A 22782-nucleotide genomic window follows, 5' to 3' on the forward strand; every position below is an offset into this window, starting at 1 on the left:
AAGTAGAAAAGCCTCCCCCCACCCACCCCCATGACGGAGAGGGGCTTCTCCACTCTGGCAAAGATCCTGCCCTGTGGCCCATTTGTGGGGTGACCAGTAAAAAAACAAACAACAAAAAAGCCTAAAAAATATCGTAGACCTTTATTTTCTTTAAATCTCCTAGTAAAAACGTTAAACTGTCTTTCAAGAAGATTCCAAACTGACATTGCATAGACCAATTCCTTTCCAAAAATATCTCTAATATAGTCTCTTGTCTCTATAGAACTTTAAGTCCAGGAGTTGTGGGTGCCCATGGGAAGCCACTGAGCCAGGGCCTGGGGTTTGAGGGTTTTGGGGCGGGGAGGCTGGGGCTCCAGCCAGCCTGAATTTGGTTGTGGCTCAATTCTCAGTTCAGTGACCCTGGCCCGGGGCGTGGCGTGGGAAGGTGGGGGAGCTCATCTCTTAGGGGAGCAGCTGAGCTTAAGCTTGTGGTTCCTGGTTTTGGGGGGATCCCCCCAACAGCACCAACGCCAGATGGATTATGCATACAGGCCCAGAACTCTGAGAACCCAAGTTCACCCTGACTGCACCTTCCAGCCAGGCTGAGTTCATGCAGACACCCCCCTCAACCCCTCTGAGAGTCACTTCCACTAAACAGCCGAGGTCAGCTCCCCTGCAAACTGTCAGGGGTCTGCAGGACAGGAGACCCACAGAGCTGACCAGAACTTTCTCTGATGGGAACAAATGCTCCGACTGGCACCGGGCAGGCACCTTCTAACGTTTATCTTCTAGAAGAGTTAGGTGATTAAAAACGACATTGATGACGGTGACACAAACCCGAGGGCCCCCCCGGTCCAATGCCAGGAGGGTCCAGGACCCCTCCCAGCCTGGGGACGGTAGCCCTGGCCGCCCCCACCACAGAGAGCGCCAACACCTGGCCCCAGACCCCAGTCCTGCTGGGAGCCAGCCAGCGGGGAGGCCAGAATCACCTCCTCTCATCTGGAGGAGGAGGAAACACCGAACTGTGAAGTCAAAAGAAAAAAAAAAAACCCAAAAAAAAAGAAAAAAGGGGAAGGGAAGAAAATGGTTTTCCGGCTAAGTCAACACCAGCCTGCTGGGTTTCTAGAGTAAGACTGAGGAGAGGCGGGGGTTCGTCTGGGGCCCACCTTCAAGCAAAGGAGGGGAAAGTGCGGCCAGCGGAGGGGCAGTGGGGCAGGGGACACCCCCTCCCCCGGGAAGGGCCCCGCCTCCCCCATGTCAGATGAGATGCATCGGCCTCGACCACCAAGCCCCTGCCTTGGCTTCCCCGGACACCAGCTGCTCAGGACCCAGCCTGGCAGAGGAGGCCCTGCCCCCTCGCTCAGCCCGCGGGACGAGACGTCACTTCCAGCCGGGCTGCCGACCGCACCGCAGGCGGCAGGCCCGGGACGGGACCGCAGGGCCGGTTTGTGACTGGAGACAGGCATGTGCAAAGTGCAGGCTGCCAGGGCAGCGGGGGTGGGGTGGGGTGTGTGTGTGTGTCTCGACCAGGGGTGGGGTGGGGATCTGAGGTCTTGGCTCCCAGGAAGAGGCCGCCAGCGGGTCCCCTGGGACACAGGGAAAGAGCAGCTGAAGCACTAAGCAGAGGGTGACAGGGGCAGGACCCGGAGGGGTGGACTGTTCCCTTCGCCCCGCAAGGGCAAATGGTCAGTGGAGTGAGGCCCTGCTGGCCGGTGCTCCTGGCGGGGGGCTCGGGCGAGCGGAGTATGAGTCCACAGAAGCTGCTGTGCGTCCTGCCGAGGGCCGGGCCAGTGTCCAGCAAGGCGGAGCTGGCCTCTGTCCTGCCCGCCTGCTCCTTGGGGGCCATTACCGGCCCTCTAGTGGTTCAGAGGAGAATATTCACAGTGGCGCCCGGGCTGCTGGCCCAGGAGGGTCCGAGGACGGCGGAATGATGCTGGGGGCAAGGAGTGTGGGAGAGGCACGGATGAGATGCGGCGGGTGGGCGTCCAGAGAGGCAGGACCCTCGTGGCAGGCCACGGGTCCCGAAGCCCACTCTTCAATGGCTTTCAATCACGACGGGCTCGTAGACCCCGGAGGAGACCCTGTGGGGAGATGCGTGTCAGCTGCCGCTGTGGAAAGGCACCACTGGTCGCTCTGCATGGCAGAAGGCAGGGCTGGGTGCTGGGTGCTGTGTGACCCGGCCATGGACACTGACGGTGACCAAGTGGGGGGAGAAACCGGCTCGGTGGGGTGGGGAAATCTGTCTGGGGTCGTGAGGCTGCAGGGCTTGTTCCCGACGGAGACCGGGCCCATCCGTGGAACGGGGATATCCGGGGCACGGCTAAGACTTGCTGCTTTGAAAAGGGGATTTTTGGGGCCAGAACAACAGTCCAGCAGGGAGGGCGTTTGCCTTACAGACAGCTGGCCCAGGTTTGATCCCCAGCACCGCCAGGAGTAATTCCTGAGTGCAGAGCCAGGAGTAACCCCTGAGCATCGCGGGGTGTGACCCAAAAAAGGGGGAAAAAAGGGGGATATTTTTGCCACAAGGAAATCTAGTTTACTCATCTTCAGGGTGGGCTGGAGCGATAGCACAGTGGCAGGGCATTTGCCTTGTGCGTAGCCAGCCCAGCCAAGCTGGGTTTGATTCCTCCGCCCCTCTCGGAGAGCCCGGCAAGCTACCGAGAGTATCTCGCCCGCACGGCAAAGCCTGGCAAGCTCCCCGTGACATCTCGATATGCCAAACACAGTAACAACAAACAAGTCTCATGATGGAGACGTTACTGGCCCCCCTCGAGCAAATCGATGAACAGCGGGAGGACTGTGCTACAGTGCATCTTCAGGGTGGCAGGAAGGGGAGCTGACGAAAACCCCAAGCGCTGCCCTTGGCCTGTTCCCCCACCCCCACCCGCCCTTTTCATCCCTGTGTTGCTGCACCGACCAGAGGTGACAGCCCCTGGATGGCGGTGCCCTCAGTTTCCCTGCCCAGGGCACAGGGCAGCCCCGAGGGGTGGGCAGGAAATTTGAAAGGCAGCTGCAATTCACAGCTATGGCCAGCAGGGGTCAGCAGAGCTGCACCAGCAGGCTGGCAGGCCCCCGGCTTCAGCGGATGTGAGGGCGCCTGGTTGGCTCAGCCTGCCTGGGGGGGGGGGGGGGGGGGCGCAGGTCCACAGGAAGGGGAAGTCCCAGGTGAGGCAGGAAACTGAGGTCCAGAGGTGAAGGCCCCTGCTAGTGCCAAGAGGAAGAGCTGGACTTGAAAACCAGGCCAGGGGGCTGTGCTGAGCCACAGTGACGGCCACCCGGCCCCGGCCCCCCACTCCCCAGGGCTGCACCCTACCTGTTGGCCAGTTGGATGCCGCTCAGCGTCGTGGAGCCGTCCCGGCTCACGAAGAGACGCAGGTTGCTGTCTGCGGGGAGAAGGGTGGGCGGAGGCTGAGTGGGGTGCGGGGGACGGCACCCCTACCCGCATACCCACACCCCAACCTGCACCCCGGCCCGGGCCCGCACCCTCCGTGTTGCTGCCCTCTGTGAAGTCCTGGCTCTGCATGATCTTGTCCACGATGTCGTCCGCGTCGATGCGTGTGTCGTCCACCCACGGCGGGTGGCTCTCCACCGACGAGTCCTTCTTCCTCCTGGGGGGGCAATGGCCACGGGGCGGTGGGGTCAGTGAGACGCGCGCAACCCCCAACAAGCCCCTGCCCCGACAGGGCTGGTGCTACCATGATCTGCTGACACCGATGGGGACACCGGGAGGTGGGGGCGACCTGCTGGAGGCCACACCACTGCTCACCAGGGGGCTGACCCCCTGCCCCTGACCCTGCCCCCAGGCTGGGCCCTGCAGACTTGTTTCTGGGCCTGGGAGCACTGGGATGAGACCCGGAGGCAGAGAAGGGGTGTGGACTGAGGACTCGGGCCTTTACTTCACCATGGCAGGCGGTGGGTGAGAACTGGGGGGGGAGGGGCGCTTACAGCTGGGAGCAAGGGGGCGCAAGGACAGACCTTGGTTGGGGGCGTTTACAGCTGGGAATAAGGGGCTCAGGGTGGAGACCTCGGGGGGGGGCGTTTACAGGTTCAGACCCCCCCACCCCGAAGCCGGGCAGAATCTGGGGCCACAGTGCTCTGAGATCACACCCGAGTGACCTATGAGGAGGGGTCAGCGGCCCAGGGGCTTTGTGTGCGCATGCGCCTGTGTGTGGAGACACACACACACACACACACACACACACACACACACACACACACACACACACACACACTGACCAACGACTCACCGAAAGGAGCGGTCGGAGAGATGCGGGGGCCGCGGGGGCCGGGGCGGCTTCTCGGGGGGCCGGTGCTCACGCTCGCCGTCGGGCACGTCCGCGGGGGCACCGGGGCCACCGGAGGCACTGCTGCTGGTGGAGGTGTTGCGGCGATGCGTCAGGTCCGACAGGCTGGAGGAGTGCGAGTGCTCGGCGCTGCAGCCTGTGTGTGTGTGGGGCGGGCGTCAGGGCCGGGCGCGGGGCCAGGGCGGGCGGCTGGGGGCGGGGGAAGGGGGAGGGTACTCACCGGACGTCTTGGACTGCTGGCTGGCGTAGCTGGAGCTGCGGGAGTGGCCGGAGTGGAACACCTCCTCCGGGCTGGACAGGTTCTGGTCTGGCTCCTCCAACACCCCTGGGTGGGGGCAGAGGGGGCCTCGGTTAGCAGCCCCCCCCCACTAGCCTCACCAGGCCCTCACGGGGGCACGGGTGGGGGACCAAGGAACAGGTCAGAACTGGGGAATGGGAAATAGTGGCCGGCCCCCCCCATAGGTGCTCTCAGGCCTGGCACGACTCACTCTGTGGGGGCCCCCGTGGGAGACGGGGTCACAGAAGGTCCAGCTGAAAGCCCCCCCTCACTGGCACGGGGCGGGGGGAGTGGTACAGAGCAGGGAGCTGGGAGTCCAGGCTGAGACCTGCTCTGGGATCCCCAGAAGCCTTCCTGGAGGTGGTGGCCTTGGTGAGGCCTTCCTGACCACCCCACAGGCCCAACCTCCACCCCCGGCTCCCGGGTGCCCACCATCCGTCCCACGGGGGGAAGGGCACCCCCTTCTGAGGTGTGCACGCCCACCATGTGGTGAAGCGAGCCCTGGCCCTGCAGCGGAGAGACCAGTGGTACCCCGGGACCCCTGGGTCTGTTTGGTTGTGGGTTTAGGGTCCGAGCAAAGCTCCCATTCTGGGGCCCTCCCTTCCCAGACCAGCACTGGACACAGTGGCGGGGGGGGGGAGGGGCGGCGGTGCGCACCCACCAGGCTCAGCTCACCCCATGGCTGGGAGTGGTTCCGGGGACCCCTGCCCGCCAAGTCCCCCTCCCGGAACCCTCCTGAGCCCTTGTGGCCACGGCTGAGACCTGAGTCCCGGGGTCCGCACGCGGGAGTCGAAGTCAGGTACCTGAGCTGAGGATGGTGGGCCGGGCCTTGGGGGGCCGGGAGCCTGTCAGCGAGCTGGTGCCGCCCCCCTTGCATGTCAGTTGCAGCGAGGCGTCCTGGCCCGGGACGGAGATGGACTTGGCAGTGGACGGTGGCCTGGGGAGGGAGGAGCGGGTGGGTCGCCTGTGGCGCCCAGGTCAGAGCCTGACACCCCCACCTCCATCCCCGCCCCAGCATGGGCCAGCACTCACGTCTTGAAGCAGGGGTCTCCCGAGAGCAGGAACATGCCGATGGTGACCTGCGTGTGTGCGGAGGGGTCAGTCTCACCACACCCCGCCTCGCCCTCCCCCACCCGCAGGCCCTGCCGGTGCGAACCTTGAGGATGGAGTTGTCCTGCCGCGTGTTCTTGGTGTCGTAGCCTTCCAGCAGGCAGCAGCGCACGGTGCAGCCGGCGCCCGCGAACTCCGCCAGATTCAGGTCCGCGAAGCCCAGCTGGAGGGTGCGGGGGGGGGGGGGAGCGACAGGGAACAGGGCTCAATCCCATGGCTGGGGGCTGCCTCCCGTCCCACCCCCCCGCGGGAGGCTCCCCGGCAGGCAGCGCTGGGACACACAGAGCGGCCTTTGTGCGGGGCCGGAGATGAAAGGACACTGTTGTCCTGACACAGACGCACTGTCCCCAGGAACAAGGCCGGGCTGTGGGAGCTGCGGCGGGAACGGGCGGGCGGGCGGGCAGCGGGAGGGGGTGGGGCGGGGCCTGGGGTCCAGGAAGGGGCCGGGATAACGGGGTGTGGGTCTGGCCCGGGAGAAGCGGGAGGGGGGCTCAGGCAGACGCCCGACCGTGACATGTGGGAGTGGGGACTGGCTGTGGGGATGATGGGGACCGGGTCCCCTCCCAGCCCGCCAGTGCTCAGAGGGGCCGTGTCCCAGGCAGGGCAGTTGAGGGCACCCCCCCACCCCCGGCACTGGCCCAGCCCCCTAACGTGCCTAGGGTGAAGGTTCCCCCAGGACAAGGTCTGAGTGTGGGAGCAGGAGAGACCCAGCAACAGCGGGGGGTCTGGGGGGCGTCCCGTGCTGGGTCCCACCGCCCTAGCTGAGCTGGGGGCAGGTGACAGTGGGGATGTTGAGGCCCATATGTCACAGCACATTCAGACCCTTCGGGGGATTCCTGGCTTGTCCCGTGTCTGTCTCCCTGCACCCAGAGGGGACTCGCTACTCTGTGCGCCTGTCACACGGGCCCTCAGGACCTGAGGCAGCGGGGCCTGGGGAAGGAGGAGTTTCCATCCCACAAGTTTCTGTGGCTCACGGGTTACAGCCGACCGGTGAGGCCTATTCGCTCAAGTCCACAAAGACTTTTCCAGAAAACGCGGCTTTCTCCGGAGGGGGGGCCCCACCCTTCCTTCTGGGGGCTCCTCTCACAGGTGATCCCCGCCCCCCCGTCCCCCCCCCCCCCGGCCTGCGGCCCCACTCACCTTGGAGTAAGCCTTCCCGCCTTTCAGCTCCTGCATGGGGAGACAGAGGCTCAGTGACCAGGGCCCATCGGTCCCCTCGGCCCCCCAGACCCACTGCCCATCCCCTCCCCCTCCCTCCCTCCCTGGCCCCTGCAGCCTGGGGGCCCTCACCTTGCGCACAGACACCCGGAAGATGCAGGGGTCCAGCAGGCCGGTGGCCGGGTTGGCGCTCATCTTGCACACGAACGTGAAGCGTTTCCGCCAGCGCACGCAGTTCTCCTGCACCTCCTCCCTGCGGGCGGGAAGACGTGGGTGGGTGAGTGGCAGTGGGTGGTGCTTCCCGCTGAGCGTCCCACGGGGGCCATTTCCACAGCGGGAACGGCCATCAGAGACGGCAGCTGCTCGCCCCCAGCTCGGCAGGTGTGGCTCCCCTGACCCCTGACCCCGCAGGTCTCAGCAGCACCTTATCCTCCGGCCCAGATGCTGAACTGGTCAACTGGTTGGCTGAGAATCACAGGTGGGGGGGGGAGGTGCCCCCCTAAAACAAAAACCACACAGGAGAGTATTGTCCAAGACAGGTGTGTGTGTGTGTGTGTGTGTGTGTGTGTGTGTGTGTGTGTCTGTCTGTCTGTCTGTCTGACCCACCTACAGGCACCACCTCCACAGGCTAGAGGCAACCCCTCCCAGGGGGCTTCTCCAGGTTTCCTGGGGTGGGTTTTGTGCCACACCCAGGGGAGCCCGGGCCCACTCCCTGCGACTCTGGCCACGGAGCGTGCGTGGGCGTCAGTCCTTGGTCCCATGACCTCGGTCCGCCCCGTTTGCTTCTCACAACCACCTGGGGACCTCTGAACCCTGCTGGACAACCAGCCAGGGCCCGCCCCAGACCCCGTCCTTGGGCGGATACAAGCCGGGAGGCCTGGCAGCAGGAAGGGCAGGTGGCGCAGTGACTCAGAGTCACCAGGGCGGGAGGTGACCAGCACGGGTAGATGACCTGCAGCTCAGGCCTCAACGACAAGTCAGGTGTGGCGGGGGGGACGGCTCGATGGGGGTCTTGGGTGGGGGGGTGAGTGGTGCCCCGTGAACCCTCCTGTAACCCCTCACCAGGCCTGGGGGCGCGGGGGTGAGAGGGGTCCCTGCTAAGGAAGCCAGGGGGTCTGGAGGAGCTGAGCGGGCAGAGCGTCCAGCCACTGGTCGGAGGACGGGCTCCTGCCACCCACAGCCCCGAGACCCTAACGCTGGGGACCTGGGCTCGGCCAGAGAGCGGGGGAGCGCATCTCCCTGGCCCTGGCACACAGGCTGGGGGCCCTTGGGAGCGGGTGCCAAGGAAGGGGGGCCGCCTAGCAACACACAAACCAACTAAGCTGGCTCTGCCCTCCCACTGGCATCACCGAGCCCCGGCGTGTGCCAGCCTGGCTGCACAGAGGAGGAAGAGGAGGAGGAGGAGGAAGACAGGTCTCGGCAGAAGAAAGGAAGAACCAAACCCGCATCTTCCCATGTGGCTTCTTCTGTTTGGGCTTTGGGGGCCACACCCGGCAGTACCCAGGGCTTACTCCTGGCGAGCTCGGGGAACCGGGTGGGGTGCCGGGACCAACTCCAGGTCGCGGCGTGCAAGGCCAAAGCGTCCTCGCTGCGCTGTGGCTCCGGCCCCGACATACAAAGTGCGGTGGGCTCTGCCCCAGGACCCCTGTAATGCTGCGGCGGCGCCCTCGGTTCCTCTGGAGTTCACACCCCCCCCCCCCCAGTCGCAAACGTGCATGGGAGCTTCCAGAAGGAAACCAGAGCCCTAGCAAACAACACCACAGGCGAGTCAGCAACGGCCCGTCGCGGAGGGCAAAGGGCGGAGTCTGGAACCCGCGCACTGCAGACATGCTAGCAGCCCCGAACGACTAAGGTCATGGGGCCACTCAGGGCTGGAGACCAAAGTGGAAATGACTCCCAGTTCCGGGGACCTGCAACTCCAACTCCCCCCTCTCCCCCCAATCCTGATCACCCCGGCTTCCCAGCCAGCAGTGGCGGACCTGATCCTGAGTCTTATCTGGGAATTCATGTGACCAGGAAGTGCAAGAATCCAAGAGAGTGACACCGGGCAGCGGCGTTTCCAAACGTCCCCCAGGCAGCAGCCACGGTGGAGACCAGGAAGTGTGGCCTTTTCCACATAAAGGCCACACAGCCTTCACAGTTCCACCACCACCCGAGTACCAATGGGGGGCGCCCGTGCGGAGACGTGCACTCATTTCTTCTCTATTTTCCCTTTGGGGGCCGCTGCCCATAAGGCGAGCGCTCGGAGGCTCCCGGCTCTGTGCTTGGAGGCTGCTCCCACCGGTATCTGGGGGCCATGGTGGGGGGGTCGGGGATGGGACCAGGCCCAACAGCGCTCTTGGACACAGATGGCAAGGGAAGGGAGGGGGGGAGGGTGCTGTTCTCGGCTCCCGGGGATCACCCCGCATAAACCAAAGATCAGTGTTGCTCATCTAAGAGTCAAACCTGTTGGTCTTAGAGCGTAGATGGATCTTCACGGTTGGGATGAGGGGACGGTTTCTGAGGGGGCACCGCAGGGTGAGCCGACACAACGAGCTGCGTCCGCCACGCAGGGAAGGGAGGGACAGATGTCGGAGGACGGATGGACAGCCAGCGCAGAGAACACTCACGACTCAACCACAAAACACCTCCCTGCCCCCCAGGGGCTGAAGCGATAGCACAGCTGGGAGAGCGTTTGCCTTGCACACAGCCAACCCAGATTCAATTCCCAGCTTCCCATGTGGCACACCCTAAGCACCACCAGCAGCCATTCCTGAGCGCAGAGCCAGGAGGAACCCCTGAGCATCGCTGGGTGTGACCCAAAAAGAAAAAAAAACCCACAAAACAACACCCCCAACTACACCAGGGCTGGCCGGGGGCCGGAGAATCAGGGTCTGCTTCATGGACGGGAGTGTTGGCGTCCACACGGCCAGGAGTGGAGTCTTCCCTCCCGCCCCCAAACACCCGGGGAAGCGCTCTGACTCGGCAGTTCTGCCAAGGAGATAAGACCGCTGGCCAGAACCCAGTGCCGCGCAGGTCAGCGCCGGGGGAGTGCAGACCCGCCAGCACCTGGATGACTATAATCAAGACGGGTAATAACCAGGGTGGGGAAGGTGTTGGGGGAGGGGCCGTGCCCTGCTGGCAGCGCGGGTGGGGGGGGTGCAGCGGGCATCGGGGGCATGAGGGGTGAGGCTGGGTGAGGCTGGCCGCTGCTCCAAGTGCCGGCGTGGGGCTGCGTCCTGAGCCCGCCACGCACTCCGGCTCCCTCCAGCGCAGGGCAACGGCGGCCGAGCCGACACGCCCACCATGGCCCTGGAGTGAAAGCCACACCGAGCTGATGGCCAGATAGGGACAGCGGTGCGACCGGAAATCATTGCCCAAGAAAGAGCAAGCGGTGCTTCCAGGGAAATCCCGCTGCCCCCTGAAGCCCCCAAGGAGACAGGGGGTCCGGGGGGTGGGGCGGCCCTGGCATGGGGGGGGGAGAAACGGGGTGAGGAGGGCCGTGCGGGTGCTGGCCAGGTCCCAGCCCAGCAGCCCCTCTGGTTGGAAGAACCCTGAGCTCAGAGTCAGGAGCAATGGCCAGGTGTGACCCCCGTCCCCGCCCCCCCAAGCCCAAACCCAGCCAGAGCAGAGAGCAGCGGCAAGTGCTCGGGGAGACTGAGCCGCGCGGAGGTACCTGGCACCGCACGTGCCCCCTGCAACGCCAACACTGGGCGGAGGAGGCCCGGAGGCGGGGGGGGGGGGGGCGGGAGGGACAAGGTGTACCAGGCCAAGGGGGGGTAGCTGGGCAGAGCCCGGGAGGGACCCGGCCGCCCCCCTCCCATGGCCCCCTGTGCCTCCCCCTTTCCCCGCCCCCCCCAAGCAGCTGCAGGAGAGGGAGGGGACAGGGCCTGGGCGTGTTGGGACACCCACAAGGATTAGACGGGGAACAAAGCAGGTAGGGAGCCGCAGGGTGGGGCCCGTCACCCTCCAGAGCCGCTGCCGTGGGAACCAGCTCCAGGTCAGACAGAGAAGGGCCCAGGGGCCGCCCTCCCGGCCTCACTCAGGAGCTCAGGTAACAGGCCACGAAGTCAGCGGGAGGCCTGGGGAATGGCCTGGGTAAACACTGACACTTCCGCAGGGCCCACATGCCCCTGGAACCTTCTGCAGAGCGCTGAGCTGTAATCCCGGCTCACTTGCTGCAGGAGGCGGCGGGATGGGGGAAGGAAGGTTCAGCCGACCCCAGAAGCCACCCCCCCCCCCAGTCCCTGCGTCCCCGACTCTCCGACACTTCCTTGGCTTAAAGCCCTGTTGCTGGGGCCAGCGTGAGAGGACAGCGGGGAGGGCGTTTGCCTTGCACACAGCCGACCCAGGTTCGATCCCCGGAATCCCATATGGTTCCCCTGAGCACCGCCAGGAGTGATTCCTGAGTGCAGAGCCAGGAGGAACCCCTGAGCATCGCCGGGTGTGACTCAAAAAGCAAAACAAACAACCCCCCCCCAAAAAAAAACCCTTCTTGCTGGAGCACACGCTGTGGGAAGAGGGAGCGACCCCCTTGCTTTTTGCGACCCCCATCTCTCTTGGCGCCCCAAAGAGGCCAGAAGGGCACCGGGGAAGGGGGCTGGGAGAGAAGGGGGGCTGTACCCCGCCCCCGCAGCAGCACCCACAGCAGGACCCCCGGCCTCTCTGGGGGAGTGCGGCTGGCTGACATTCACTCAGCTCTGGAAACCAGAACCGCCTGCCTTGAAAAGACGTGGGGAACCCCCGACTCCCTGGGGGTGGGGGGAACGGCGGGCAGAGGTGGCGTGGAGGCTGCCACACTCACTGTGCACGCAACAAACTGTGGTTTCCATCTCCCGACCAGCACAGAACCCCCCAGCACCGCCAGGAGTGATTCTCCGCCACCCTCCCCCGCAAGAAATAGCAATAAAATGCAGCGGGCAGAGGGGGCTCCGAGGCCCAGGGGGGCCCTCACACCTGCTCACCCCGCAAGGCCTCAGGAGAGAGAACAGGAGAACGGGAGCCGGGGTGCATCGGGGAGACACGCGGTGATAAGATGTGCAAAATGCAAGCCTGTCCAGGACCCACTGGATTCAGCCCATTTCACACGAAAGAATGTGGAGTTCGGAGAGACCCAACCGAGGGGCGGGTCTCTCAGCAGTGGGAGGAGGGGTGGGGAGAGGCCAGCAGGGCCGGCGGGAGGCTCGGGCTCACCCCCACTCTGCAGAGAGTGCGCACCGGTGGAGCCCCCCAAAGCAAAGCACAAGCTGGGAGAGAATTGGACACTCGGGAGGGCCAATGCTTCCTCCGGCCCCACAGGAACCCCAGCCGGGCTCCGCGCCACCTCTGTACCAGCAGGAAGCAGCCCCAGAACCCGGGGTCAGTGCTGGGTTCCATCTCCCGACCAGCACAGAACCCCCCCAGCACCGCCAGGAGTGATTCTCCGCCTCCCCAAGAAACAGCAATAAAATGCAGCGGGCAGAGGAGGCCTGCAAGGGCCTGCAGACAGACCTGCACACGCCATCAGGGTACTGGTGAGCACTAGAGCAGCGCCAAGGCCCAGTGTGTGTATGTGTGTGGGTGCGGGGGGGACAGAAAGCTGGGTCGGGGGGCTGCACCCCCATGTGCCCAGGAAGCCGTGATACAGCATTTTGAGACCCGGAGATTCCCAGAGCTCTCAACGCCCAGCACCCCTCCCCCACCCAGCACCACTGGCAGCTTCTTTTTTTTGCTTTTTGGGTCACACCCGGCGATGCACAGGGGTTCCTCCAGGCTCGTGCACTCAGGAATCACTCCTGGCGGTGCTCAGGGGACCATATGGGATGCTGGGAATTGAACCCGGGTCGGCCGCATTCAATTTGGCAAACGCCCTCCCCGCTGTGCTATCGCTCCAGCCCCACCACTGGCAGCTTCTGGGGGCCACACCTGGCGGGGCTCAGGGCTTACTGCCGGCTCTGTGCTTGGGGGTCACTCTTGGTGGGACTCGGAGGAACCCGCATGGTTTGAACCACAGCCGAGTTAATTCTGGTGGGGGGGCTATGTGGGGGGGCGGGGGTTCCCACACATGCTAAGTCGGTCAGCTGCGCCCTGTCAGCACGCCACCAGCAGTAATAACCAAAAATGTCTCCAGGCACGACGGGTCCCCACAGACGGGCAGAGACGGCCACAAGCAGGCCCAGGGCGAGTCCTAGGGGCAGGGGGTGCGGAGGCTGCAGCGGGCACCCCCAGAGTCCCTCTCCAGAGGTGCCCAGGGCCAGGGCCCTCCCAGGGGCGACCCTTACTACTTCCTCTGGACTTGGGGTCCCGTGGAGCGTGCCCCGGTGATACAACGCAGCTCCTGGGCAGGACACATGGCAGGAAAGCGCCGAAATTGACACCAGCTGCTTGAGCCTCCTTGCAGGGAGAGGAGGCGGTGGCGGCCGCAGGGAGGCCGGGCGGGCTGCGGGGTGAGGCGCAGCCTCCAGCCGGCCACGCGGCAGCCCACGTGGCATTCCAGGGCCAGCGCCGGCTCCTGCCAGGAACTGCCATGGGGACACAGCCGGTGGCGGCGCTGGCCGGCAGAGCAAACCCTCTGCTACACCCACAGCGGCAACAAGGCTGGGTGTGCTGTGTGTTGTGGTCGTTGTGTGTGTGCGTGTGTGTGTGTGTGTGTGTGTGTGTGTGTGATGCACAGAAATTCCCATCTGGAAAAAGCTCCCATCTGGAAAAGGCCCCTGGCTTGAACAAGGACTAGGTTAGGAAAAAAGGTTCGGGGGTCAGATGCTCACAAATTTTGCTGCTAATCGGCCCAATGACCTTAATCCAGATTTTCAAAAATCCCAGGCAATTGCCGGGGGGTGGGGGGGGGGTCAGAGTGGAGCGCACAGGCAGCACCGTGAGCAGAAGGCCGGGGAGGTCCGCAACGACAGCGTCCCCGGAGCACATGAACCCCGGGGGCCTCCCTGGTCCCCCCCGCCCAGGTCCCCCAGCCTGGAGAGACGGGCATGGGGCACCCCTGGCTCCCGGACTCAGCCGCCACAGGCCACGTGCAATAGCTTCTGCCCGCAGCGAGCCTGGGGACACGATCCACGAGTGTCCAGGCGAAGGCGGCCAGCTCAGGAGCCAGCAGCAACCCCCGGAACTGTGACATCTCTGGGGACAACAGCAGAGACAGAGGCAGGCCTGACTCCAGCCCAGCCTCCGGGCCACGGCAGAGCACTGAACCCACTAATGCATATGCCCAAGCTGGACCCCTGAACCGGAGCCGGCCTGGCAGGGGTTCGAGGCCGCTGGGAGGGGCAGCAGCCGGGCCGGGATCTGGGGTCACTGTACCCCTGGCCACGCCTGGACCTACTGTCGGCCGGTTCATTCCTGTCTCACGGGAGAGAACAGGGCCTGGCACATGCCCGCTGGCCTGCAGGGCACTTGCTGTCGGGCTGAGCTGCGAACACGGGGTGACTCTGGGGCAGGGTCCAGCCGGAAGCAGGCCTCCAGTCAGCACCCCGGACCATGGCCCCGGGGCCCGGAACCTGGCTTGGAGGTGGAGAGAAGAGGCTGGCAGGGACTCCGGGGTACCCGGGCTGTGCCAGGCTGACTCAGCCCGGGTGGGGGCTGATTCACCTTGGGAAGGGAAGAGAAAGGAGGAGGGCGTGATCCCCAACACTGGGGCCCGGCTTCTCCCGTGGCCAGGGCACCCCTGTTCCTGAGTTGGCCCGAAGCATGCGACCCCCACCCCCGAGCCCCAATGGAACCATCCACCTCCTCACCCAGCCCCGAGAACCAGGGAGGGAACATGGTGTGTGTGGCGGGGGAGCCGGGGTGGGGGTGGGGTGCAGGCTGCCGTTGACGGCCCCATGGTGACCCCCATGGTCCTGTACACCATGAGGGTCCTATAGGCCCTCCTGGCCCCCCAGGTCCCCCCACGGAGAGGGGGAAGTCTTTGGTTCTCTGTAGAGACGGCGCGGGGTCTGAGCAGGCACCCCTTGGTGGCAGTCACCCTGTCTCACGGTACCGCTCCAAATACTGGGACCCCTGTAGCCACTGCCCAGGCCACTGAGACCCCCAGTCACCAAACCGGCCACCGAGACCCTGCAGCCACTGGAACTGCCCCTGCCACGACCCCGTCGACACCTGCCAGTTCAAAGCAGACCCTGAGGATGGGGGGTGGGACACAGGGTCGTAGGGCAGGCCGAGTGTGGGCGCCCCAGATCCAACTTGGCGCCACACAGTCGACCCCAATCCCCAAAGTCATCTGCCTTGGCCTAGAGCAAGAGCAGCGGTTAAGGCGCTTGCCTGACCAGCAGCTGAGCTGAGCTGGACCCCCGGCACCCCACGAGGCCCCCCTGAGCACCCCCAGGAGCGACCCCAGAGTGCAGAGCCAGGAGTGAGCCCTGAGCACTGCGGGTGAATCTGCCCTTCTGGCCCCCAAGATCCAGGCCCTCCGGGGGCCTCCTCCCCACGCTGCTGAGATCGCTTGACGGCCCTGTCACCCCTAGAGATCCCTGTGTCCCTGGGGCCAGCCCTGCCTTCTGGGGAGGGGCCTGCCAGGGAGAAGGGGGGGGGGGCGGAGAGTCCAGGTGTGGCGGGGACTGCCCAGGTGTGACAGGGACCGTCCAGCCAGGAAGGAAGTGGTGTGAGGGAGGACAGAAGGACGGGCGCTTCCGCCGCCCCACCCCCCGAGGCGTATTCCTCCCCACGTCAGGTTTCCTCTGGCCCCGATCTCAGGAACTCTGACCCACAGGAGCACCCCCACGGCCCATCTGAGGGAAGAGGAAGTGGGGCTGAGGTCAAGGTCGTGGGGTCCCAAGAGCAGCTGCCCGGCCTTGTGTACAGAGTCCGGGCAGCCCAGCGCCCTCCTCCCCGCCCACAATGGCCAGGCGGGTGCGGGTGCTCCTGACACGGCCTGACACCCCAGCCGTGGCCGGGGGAGGGGGGGCTTCTGCAGCTGGCAGGCTCGGGGCCCGGGAGGGAGGGGCGTGGGCAGCGACCAGGGAAGGCCTGAGAGGCAAAAGACGCCTGGGCCCCCCTCACCCACTCCCTGCAGGCCCTCCCTGTGGCCTGAGGGTCGCTGGGGGGGGGGGGGGCTGCACCATGACACCCACAGTGGATGTGGTGAGGGGCCACCCCGGGGGAGCACATGCATGCGTGCACGCGCACACACACACACACACACACACACACACACAAAATGGAGCACATATGCACCCCAAAGCACACACATGCACGTGCGCGCGCGCACACACACACGCATGCACGCACACATGCAACCCCAGACAAAGCACAAAGTCACAGCAGAGCCTGGGGCAGGGAGCACAGGTCAGGGCCCACTGCAGCAAGGGCAGGGCTGCCTGGCGCTCACAACAGTGTGGCCAGTTGGCAGCAGAGGCTGGTGTGGCCAGGACGGGCAGGCCAGCAGAGGTGGGCAGCCCAGGCTCCCCCAGGGAACCAGCAGCTGGCCCAGGGCCACTGGGGCTGGGGGACCTGCAGCCTCCCAGCCAGGACCCACCATGCCTGCTGGCAGCCAGAGCTTCTCTCCAGAATCCTGCCTCCTGCTACCCACCTCCCCCGCTCTGTCCTGAGGCCTTCCCCAGGGACCCCACAACACACAGCCAAGGCTTCCCCCACAGGGGGAGCCAGAAGTGGGCAAGGTGGCGGCAAAGGCCGGGTATGGCCACATGGCACCGGGCCTAGAGTTCCCAACCTAGAAGAGACAGAACCTGCACAGCCCGCGAGAGGTCCGGGCACCTGACCCGCGCCACGTGGCCGCGGTGCCCGAAGCCGGGAGACCAGCCTGCTGCTGAGGGGGCCCAGCTCACCTTCCCCGCCGGTCTCCCGGGGACACAGCAGGCCAGAGCACTGCCTGCTCCAGCCCACCACCCCATTTCCATCCACCCCACCCTTGAGGGCCCCTAGGCCTCGCCTGCAGGGCTGGGGGAGGGGCACTTCCTGGGGCACCCTCCCTCTGGCCACAGTTCACAGCAAGCCGAGAGGCCTCCGGAGTCATGCCTGCCACTGGCTCTCAGGGGATCGTGGGAGGTCCCCTGGGCAGGGATGGGGAGCCGGGGGCCCCACTCACCCCACACACCGATCCCACACCCGGGTGTGTGAGAGCCTGCAGGGGCTGGCGCAGGAGGCCTCCCCAGGGGCTGAGTGTCCACGGTGCCTTCCGGCCACATCACAGGCTGCCCCCCCCCCCCCCCCAGGCCCAAGGCTGGGGCTGAGGCCGGGAAGGGGGCAGGCCCAACCCTTTCTACTGGCTGCTGCCCCCCCCCCCCCAAAAGACAACTGACAATGTAGAGCTGCCAAGAAACCGGGACTGGGGTGTCCATCAGCCCCACCGTCACTTCTTGGACAGGCTGGCCCTGACCCCCAAAGACAAGCGCCCACTTCCTGCACAGAGGGAAAGGGTGCCCAGGGACAGAAGTCAGGGCGAGACCAGAGTCCAGACAGCGGTCCGACCGGCTCCTCCCTCAAAAGAACCCTGGACAGGCCACTTCCCAGTTTACTCATGCATACACACACCCACACACTCATTCATACACACACACACACACACATTCACTCACATACACACTCACACACACATTCACACATTCACATACACACACATTCACACACACACTCACATACACCCTCACACATACACTCACACACATTCACAATATACTCTCATACATTCAGACACTCTTACACACTCTCACACATTCACGCTATACACTCACACACACACTCTTACACATTCACATCCACGCACACATTCACATATACGCACATCCACACATGCTCTCATATTCACACACATGTGTGTACACACACATTCACATCCACACACTCTCACACATTCACATATACACTCTTACACACTCTCACACATTCACACACATACATACACACTCACAACTCTTACTCTCACACATTCACAAAATACACACATTCACATCCACACATGCTCACATTCACACACATGTGCATACACACACACATCCACACACACACACACACTCACACATTCACACGTTCTCTCTTACAGCCACACACTCACACTCACACACATGCGTGCGCACTGCGGGCTGGGGAAGGGCTCCCGCCGTCTCCCCCAGGAGACTCGCCCTTAGTCACACTGTCCTCCCTCCCGCCTGGCACCACCAGCTGCGTCTGGGACAGCCACAAGCAGTGCCAGCGGGGCAGGCCTGAGGGGTGCCCGGGCACCCGCTCCGCGGGACAGGCGGGCAGGAGGCCCTGCAGGGACACAGCCCCTGTGGCCTGGGGGCCAGACTTGGCCGAGCCCCACTTCCCTCCTGGGACCCCGGCGACTTCGTCCCAGGTGGCGCCTCCCAGCCACCCAGAGGCGGTGGGGGTGGGTCACCCCGGCAAATGGCCAGCGAGCCCCCGTGCCAGCCAGGAGCTGGCCCCACGTCCTCAGCCGTCCTCATCATCATGGCCTGTGGCTCTGTGCCTCCCGGTCCCACGCGGCACACCTCCACGCCTGCACGAGCCCTTCTCCAGGTCTGGCCCAAAGCCGGTTCAGGCGTCCCGTTTGTTCCTAGGTCCCAGCAGGGGGTCAAGGACTGGCCCCAGCCAGCCCCAGCTTCCCAGTGAGTGTGCCACCCGAGGAGGCATCGTGCCCGTTGTTTCCCCCAGGTGGGGCACGGAGCCAGCCTCTGAGGACTCGGGTCTCGGGAGGCCTCGGGGAAGGCAGCCTGGGCGCCGGCGAATGAGAGCGGCCTAACACCTGCTCTACCTGCTCAATCTGGGTCAGGCCGGGCCCCGTTGCCATGGTGCCAAGCACGCAGGGTCTCTGGGGCATCTCCAGGGTCCCCGGGCCGGGTGGGAACACTCCCGGAGCTGGGCCCCAGATCAAAGCAGGTCCTGCCATCCCTGGGCCCGGGCCCCAGCTCCGTAACAGAGGGGCATTGCCAATCTGCAGGGCTGGGCTGTGAGGGGGCTCGGGACCCCTCCAGCCCCCTGGGTCCGGTAGCAAACTGGGGCTCAGAGCCTGCAAAGGGCCCGGCTTTTGTGGGGGAAGGGGACCCACTCAGATTTCATCCAGGATGAGGGCCGGGCAGGCTGTTCGGGGCTCAGTTGGCCCCGGGCCAGGAGGGAAGAAGGAAAGGCAGGGGTGAAATCCAGAGGCTGAGCCCAGAACTTTCCAGACTTTCCCAGATGAGGGAGCAGGCTGGCTGTCCGGGCGAGCCCAGGTGAGAGCCCAGGCTGGGGCTGAAGGCCACATGCCCGCCTTCAGCTCACAGGTCACTCCCTGCTGACCCTGGCGCAAGCCCGGGGCAGAGTGACAGCTACGACACCCCACACTGGAGAGGCAAGGAAAAGCGGGGGGGGGGGGCTCAAAGGCAGAAAAGACGGAGGTCACAAGCACATCCGAGTTTGAAACGGGGCTCTGCTGCCTTGAGACCAGTGGGGGAGCCACTTCCCCAGCCTCAGTCTCCACCCCTCTAAAATGGGGAGAATGCTGCAATACGGGGCACACAGGCCCAGCAACTGCTGCTTCCCGGGCCCAGAGAGGCCAGGTAACGTGCCCAAGGTCACCCTGAGCGTGAAAGGTGGGGGGAGGGCCCCCTCCCTCTGATGCCCCCCATGGCGCGGCCCGCAGAGGGCAGCCCTTGGCTGGATTCCTCAGATAAGCGGCTCCCCGCAGACTGGGGCGCCTGCTGACCTGTACAGCCCAAGAGCCCAGAAGAGATGCCCCACCCACCCACCCAGGCCTGCGGAACTCTGGGTCAGGCTGCGTGGCGCCCTCCCTCCCTCCTCCTCTCCCTCCTCCTCCTCTCCCTCCTCCTCCTCCGGGATTGGAGGGGGAGGGCACAGACACGTCCACCCCGTGGGTCTCCGACACCCCCCCAACACCCCAACAAACTGTCTCCTGCGGGGCTTCCTACCCAACCACAGCCTTCTGAGACTCGGTTTCTCCATCTGTACCTGGCACATCCCCTCACTGGGCCCACCAACAAGTACCCCTGACCCTGCTCCCCCCTGCCCCAGAAGGCTGGAACTTTTGGGCAATTCCCACCGCCCTGCCTTCCCCGGGGATGGACAGTGAGGGGAGCTAGCAGTGGGACCCCCCACCCCCATTCCGTGGCAGGGCCTGCCAGCAAGTCACTGCGGCGGGGTAGCCACCCATTGGACGCCACAACGGTGAGCTACGGAGCAGCTGGACCTGCGGGATGGGGGCGCGTACAAAAATCAAACCTGGCCGGAGCACAGCGAGCCCCTCTCCCACCCCACCCCCAGGGCATCTGCCACGCGCAAGGGCCAGCTCCAGGCGGAAAGGCACCGGGGCACGCAGCGGGGCCGGCGAGCCCAGAAATCCGGCCAGACTGGGCGAGCGCGGGGCGCAAGTGCCAGGGGACCTGGGGCTGGCCGCAGCCTCTGAATCATATGACAGGCCAAGCGGCCAGCTGGGAGCAAGGTGGCCCGCAGCGCGCGCTCGGGTCTCGGCCTCCAGGCCCGGCGTGTCCATCTGCAGAACGGGCTTTCCCGGCAAGCGGGGGCAGCTGCAAGGGACCCCGCTGGCCGCGCTTGCAAACGACGGAGCCCCCCGCCAGCCTGGCGATGCCCACCCGGGGCCCGGGTGCCGCCGAGCCCGGCGCCTGGCCACGCACACGGCCCCGGGGCCCAAGGGCCTCGTCCACGGCCCCCCCCAGCCCCGGCGCCGTACCTGGAGGACAGGCTGACAAAGTCCCCGCCGTCCAGCAGCCGGACCTTGCAGAAGAGCACCCCGTTGACGAAGGGCACGGCCGTGAGCTCCTCCAGGGTGAAAGTGGTCTGGAACTTGAATTTCTTCTTCTTCATCAGGAAAGCCATGAGCGAGGGCCCCGAGTCCGCCGCCGCCGCCGCCGCCGCCGGCCAGGAGAGCGGGGCGGCGGGCAGGGCGGGGGTCGCGCCGGCGGAGATGCCCAGGAGGCCCTTCCCGACCCCGCCGCCCCTCCGCAGCACCCCGGGGCCCAGCCCGGCCAGGGGCGGGCGGTGGGGGCGGCGGCCGGGCGGGGCGGCGGCGGCGGCGTCCGCGGGGCCCGGGTCGGGCCGGCCGCGCTCAGCGTCGGGGGGCGGCGCGGCCGGGGGCTTCACCGGCATGTGAGCGGCGGGGCATGGCCCGGGCGGCGCGGGGCGGCGGGCGGCGGGCGGGCGGGCAGCATCCCGGGCCGGGGGCGGCCCCGCCCGGCCCCCGCCCCCGCCCCCGCCCCGCCGGCGGCCGGGGGCGGCGCCCTCCGCGCACTCGCCCGCGCACCTGGGTGCGGGCGGCGGCGGCCGGCGCAGGTGCGGCCGGAAGGCCTGGGCCGGGGGCGCGGCCCGGACGCGGGGGCCTGCGGGCGGGCCCCGGGCCCAGCCCGGGACTCCGGGGGCCGCCGCGGCCGCCTCCTGGGCGACCCCGGATCGCGCTCCGCGGGCCCCGGCGGCACCGAGGCGGCCCCTCCGGCCCGGCCGGCGGCGCCCGCCCCGCCCGCTGCCTCGGCGGCCCAGCAAGCCCCGCGAGCAGCAGCAGCAGCAGCAGCAGCAGCAGCAGCAGCAGCGCCGCCGCCCGCGCACCCGCCGCCGCCGCCGCCTCGGAGCCCGACGCCGCGCCGCGCCGCTCCGAAAATGCCGAGGCCCCGCGCGGCCGCCCGCCGAGCCGCCGCCGCCGCCGCCGCCGCCGCCGCCGAGCGCCGAGGGGGCGGCGCCGGCCGCTCAGCGCGCCCGCGATTGGCCGGCCCGCGGGGCGGGCGCGCGGCGCGATTGGCGGGCGGCGGCGCGGGGCGGGCCTCGGAGGCCCGAGACGGCTCGAGACGCGCCCGGATTGGTGCGCCGCGGAGCTGGGCCCGCCTCCTCAGGTCGGGGCGGAGCCGAGGGGGCCTGGGGAGAGGGGCCCCGGGAAGCCGGTGGGAGGTCGCGGGGCGGGATAGCCGGCGGCTGGCACGGCCCGGAGGAGGGCGCGCGAACGGGAAAGGAAGAAACAATGAGGAGGAGAAACAGCGGGAGTGCCGAGGCCGCAGTGGCCCGCCGGTGCCCCTCCGCACTTGAGCTCACGGACCGCTCAACTAGGCTTGAGTGAGTCCCATGCCCGGAATGGAAAATCCCAAACCGGTCTTGGATCCGCAGCTCTGCACAGGGCAGAGAGGTGGCTTGAAAAGGGCTTCCCGGAGGAGGCGATTTGGATCCAGTTCTTCATGCATTCTGGTGCTAGGGGCAGCTTCCACCGACCAAGACTGCTCCCTCGGCCTTCCATTGTTTGGTTTCTGGTCCAGTGAAGACTGGCCTCCCAGCCTTAGATTCACTGTCCTAGAGGCCGTTTGGGAGCCTTCTTACCTTCCCTGGCCCTCTGCATTTTATGGTTCATTCATCCAATCCCCCAAATAATCAGTGGGAATCAGTTCTGAGCCGGGTGGGTCAGCCCTCAGGCAGGATGCACATTCTGTGGGAGGCAGGCAGCGCTGGGCGAGACTCCAGTGGCCTGGAGGCCAGCCAGGGAGAGCGCTGCCCATAGAAAGCAGTGAGGACCTGGGGCCTCTGCATTGTGTCCATTTGCGAGAGAGGAACAAGAGACAGGCCGAGTGGCCTCAAAAGCCTGGATCCCGGAGAGTCTTAGAAAGCAGGAAGGAGGAGGAAAGGCGGCACACATTTTAAGCAGGAGAGCTACCGACTTGACTTTCTTCCGCTGCCAGAAACTTGCAGTGGCTGGGCTGGAGAGAGCACCCAGTTAAGGCGCTGACCTTGCAGGCTGCAGACGTGACTGCAGGCTGGAGCCCAACTCACTCCCCCCCACCCCCACCCTCACCCCGGGCACTGCCAGGAGTGATTCCTGAGTGCATGAGCCAGGAGTAACCCTTGTGCATCACCAGGTGTGACCCAAAAAAAAAAAAAAAACAGCAACAACAAAAACTCTTACAGTGGTTGCAGGTAGCGTAAAGAAGAGGAAGTAGGAAAGCAAGGCAAGGGACATTGTGCTCCCGGGAAAAGGACATGGCGTTCGGGACTGGGGGCAGCGGAGATGGGTCTGAGAGACATCAAGAGGCAGATTCAGCTGGA

At 65.9% G+C, this 22782-nt stretch overlaps 1 protein-coding gene across 1 annotated transcript; it reads right to left on the reverse strand.

Moving 5' to 3' along the window:
- Positions 1-1705: 1705 nt before the first annotated feature.
- Positions 1706-20606, reverse strand: EEIG1 (estrogen-induced osteoclastogenesis regulator 1). Its single transcript, XM_056108810.1, has 11 exons — positions 20438-20606; positions 6961-7081; positions 6811-6840; positions 5717-5833; positions 5593-5639; positions 5364-5497; positions 4504-4608; positions 4227-4419; positions 3463-3587; positions 3293-3362; positions 1706-2060 (listed from the first exon to the last, which is right to left on the reverse strand). Exons 1-11 carry the CDS (start codon positions 20581-20583, stop codon positions 2015-2017), a joined length of 1134 nt encoding a protein of 377 aa, XP_055964785.1. The 5' UTR covers positions 20584-20606; the 3' UTR covers positions 1706-2014.
- Positions 20607-22782: the final 2176 nt, after the last annotated feature.

This window comes from Sorex fumeus, unplaced genomic scaffold (assembly GCF_029834395.1).
Source record: "Sorex fumeus unplaced genomic scaffold, SorFum_2.1 ptg000233l, whole genome shotgun sequence".
Taxonomy (NCBI): domain Eukaryota; kingdom Metazoa; phylum Chordata; class Mammalia; order Eulipotyphla; family Soricidae; genus Sorex; species Sorex fumeus.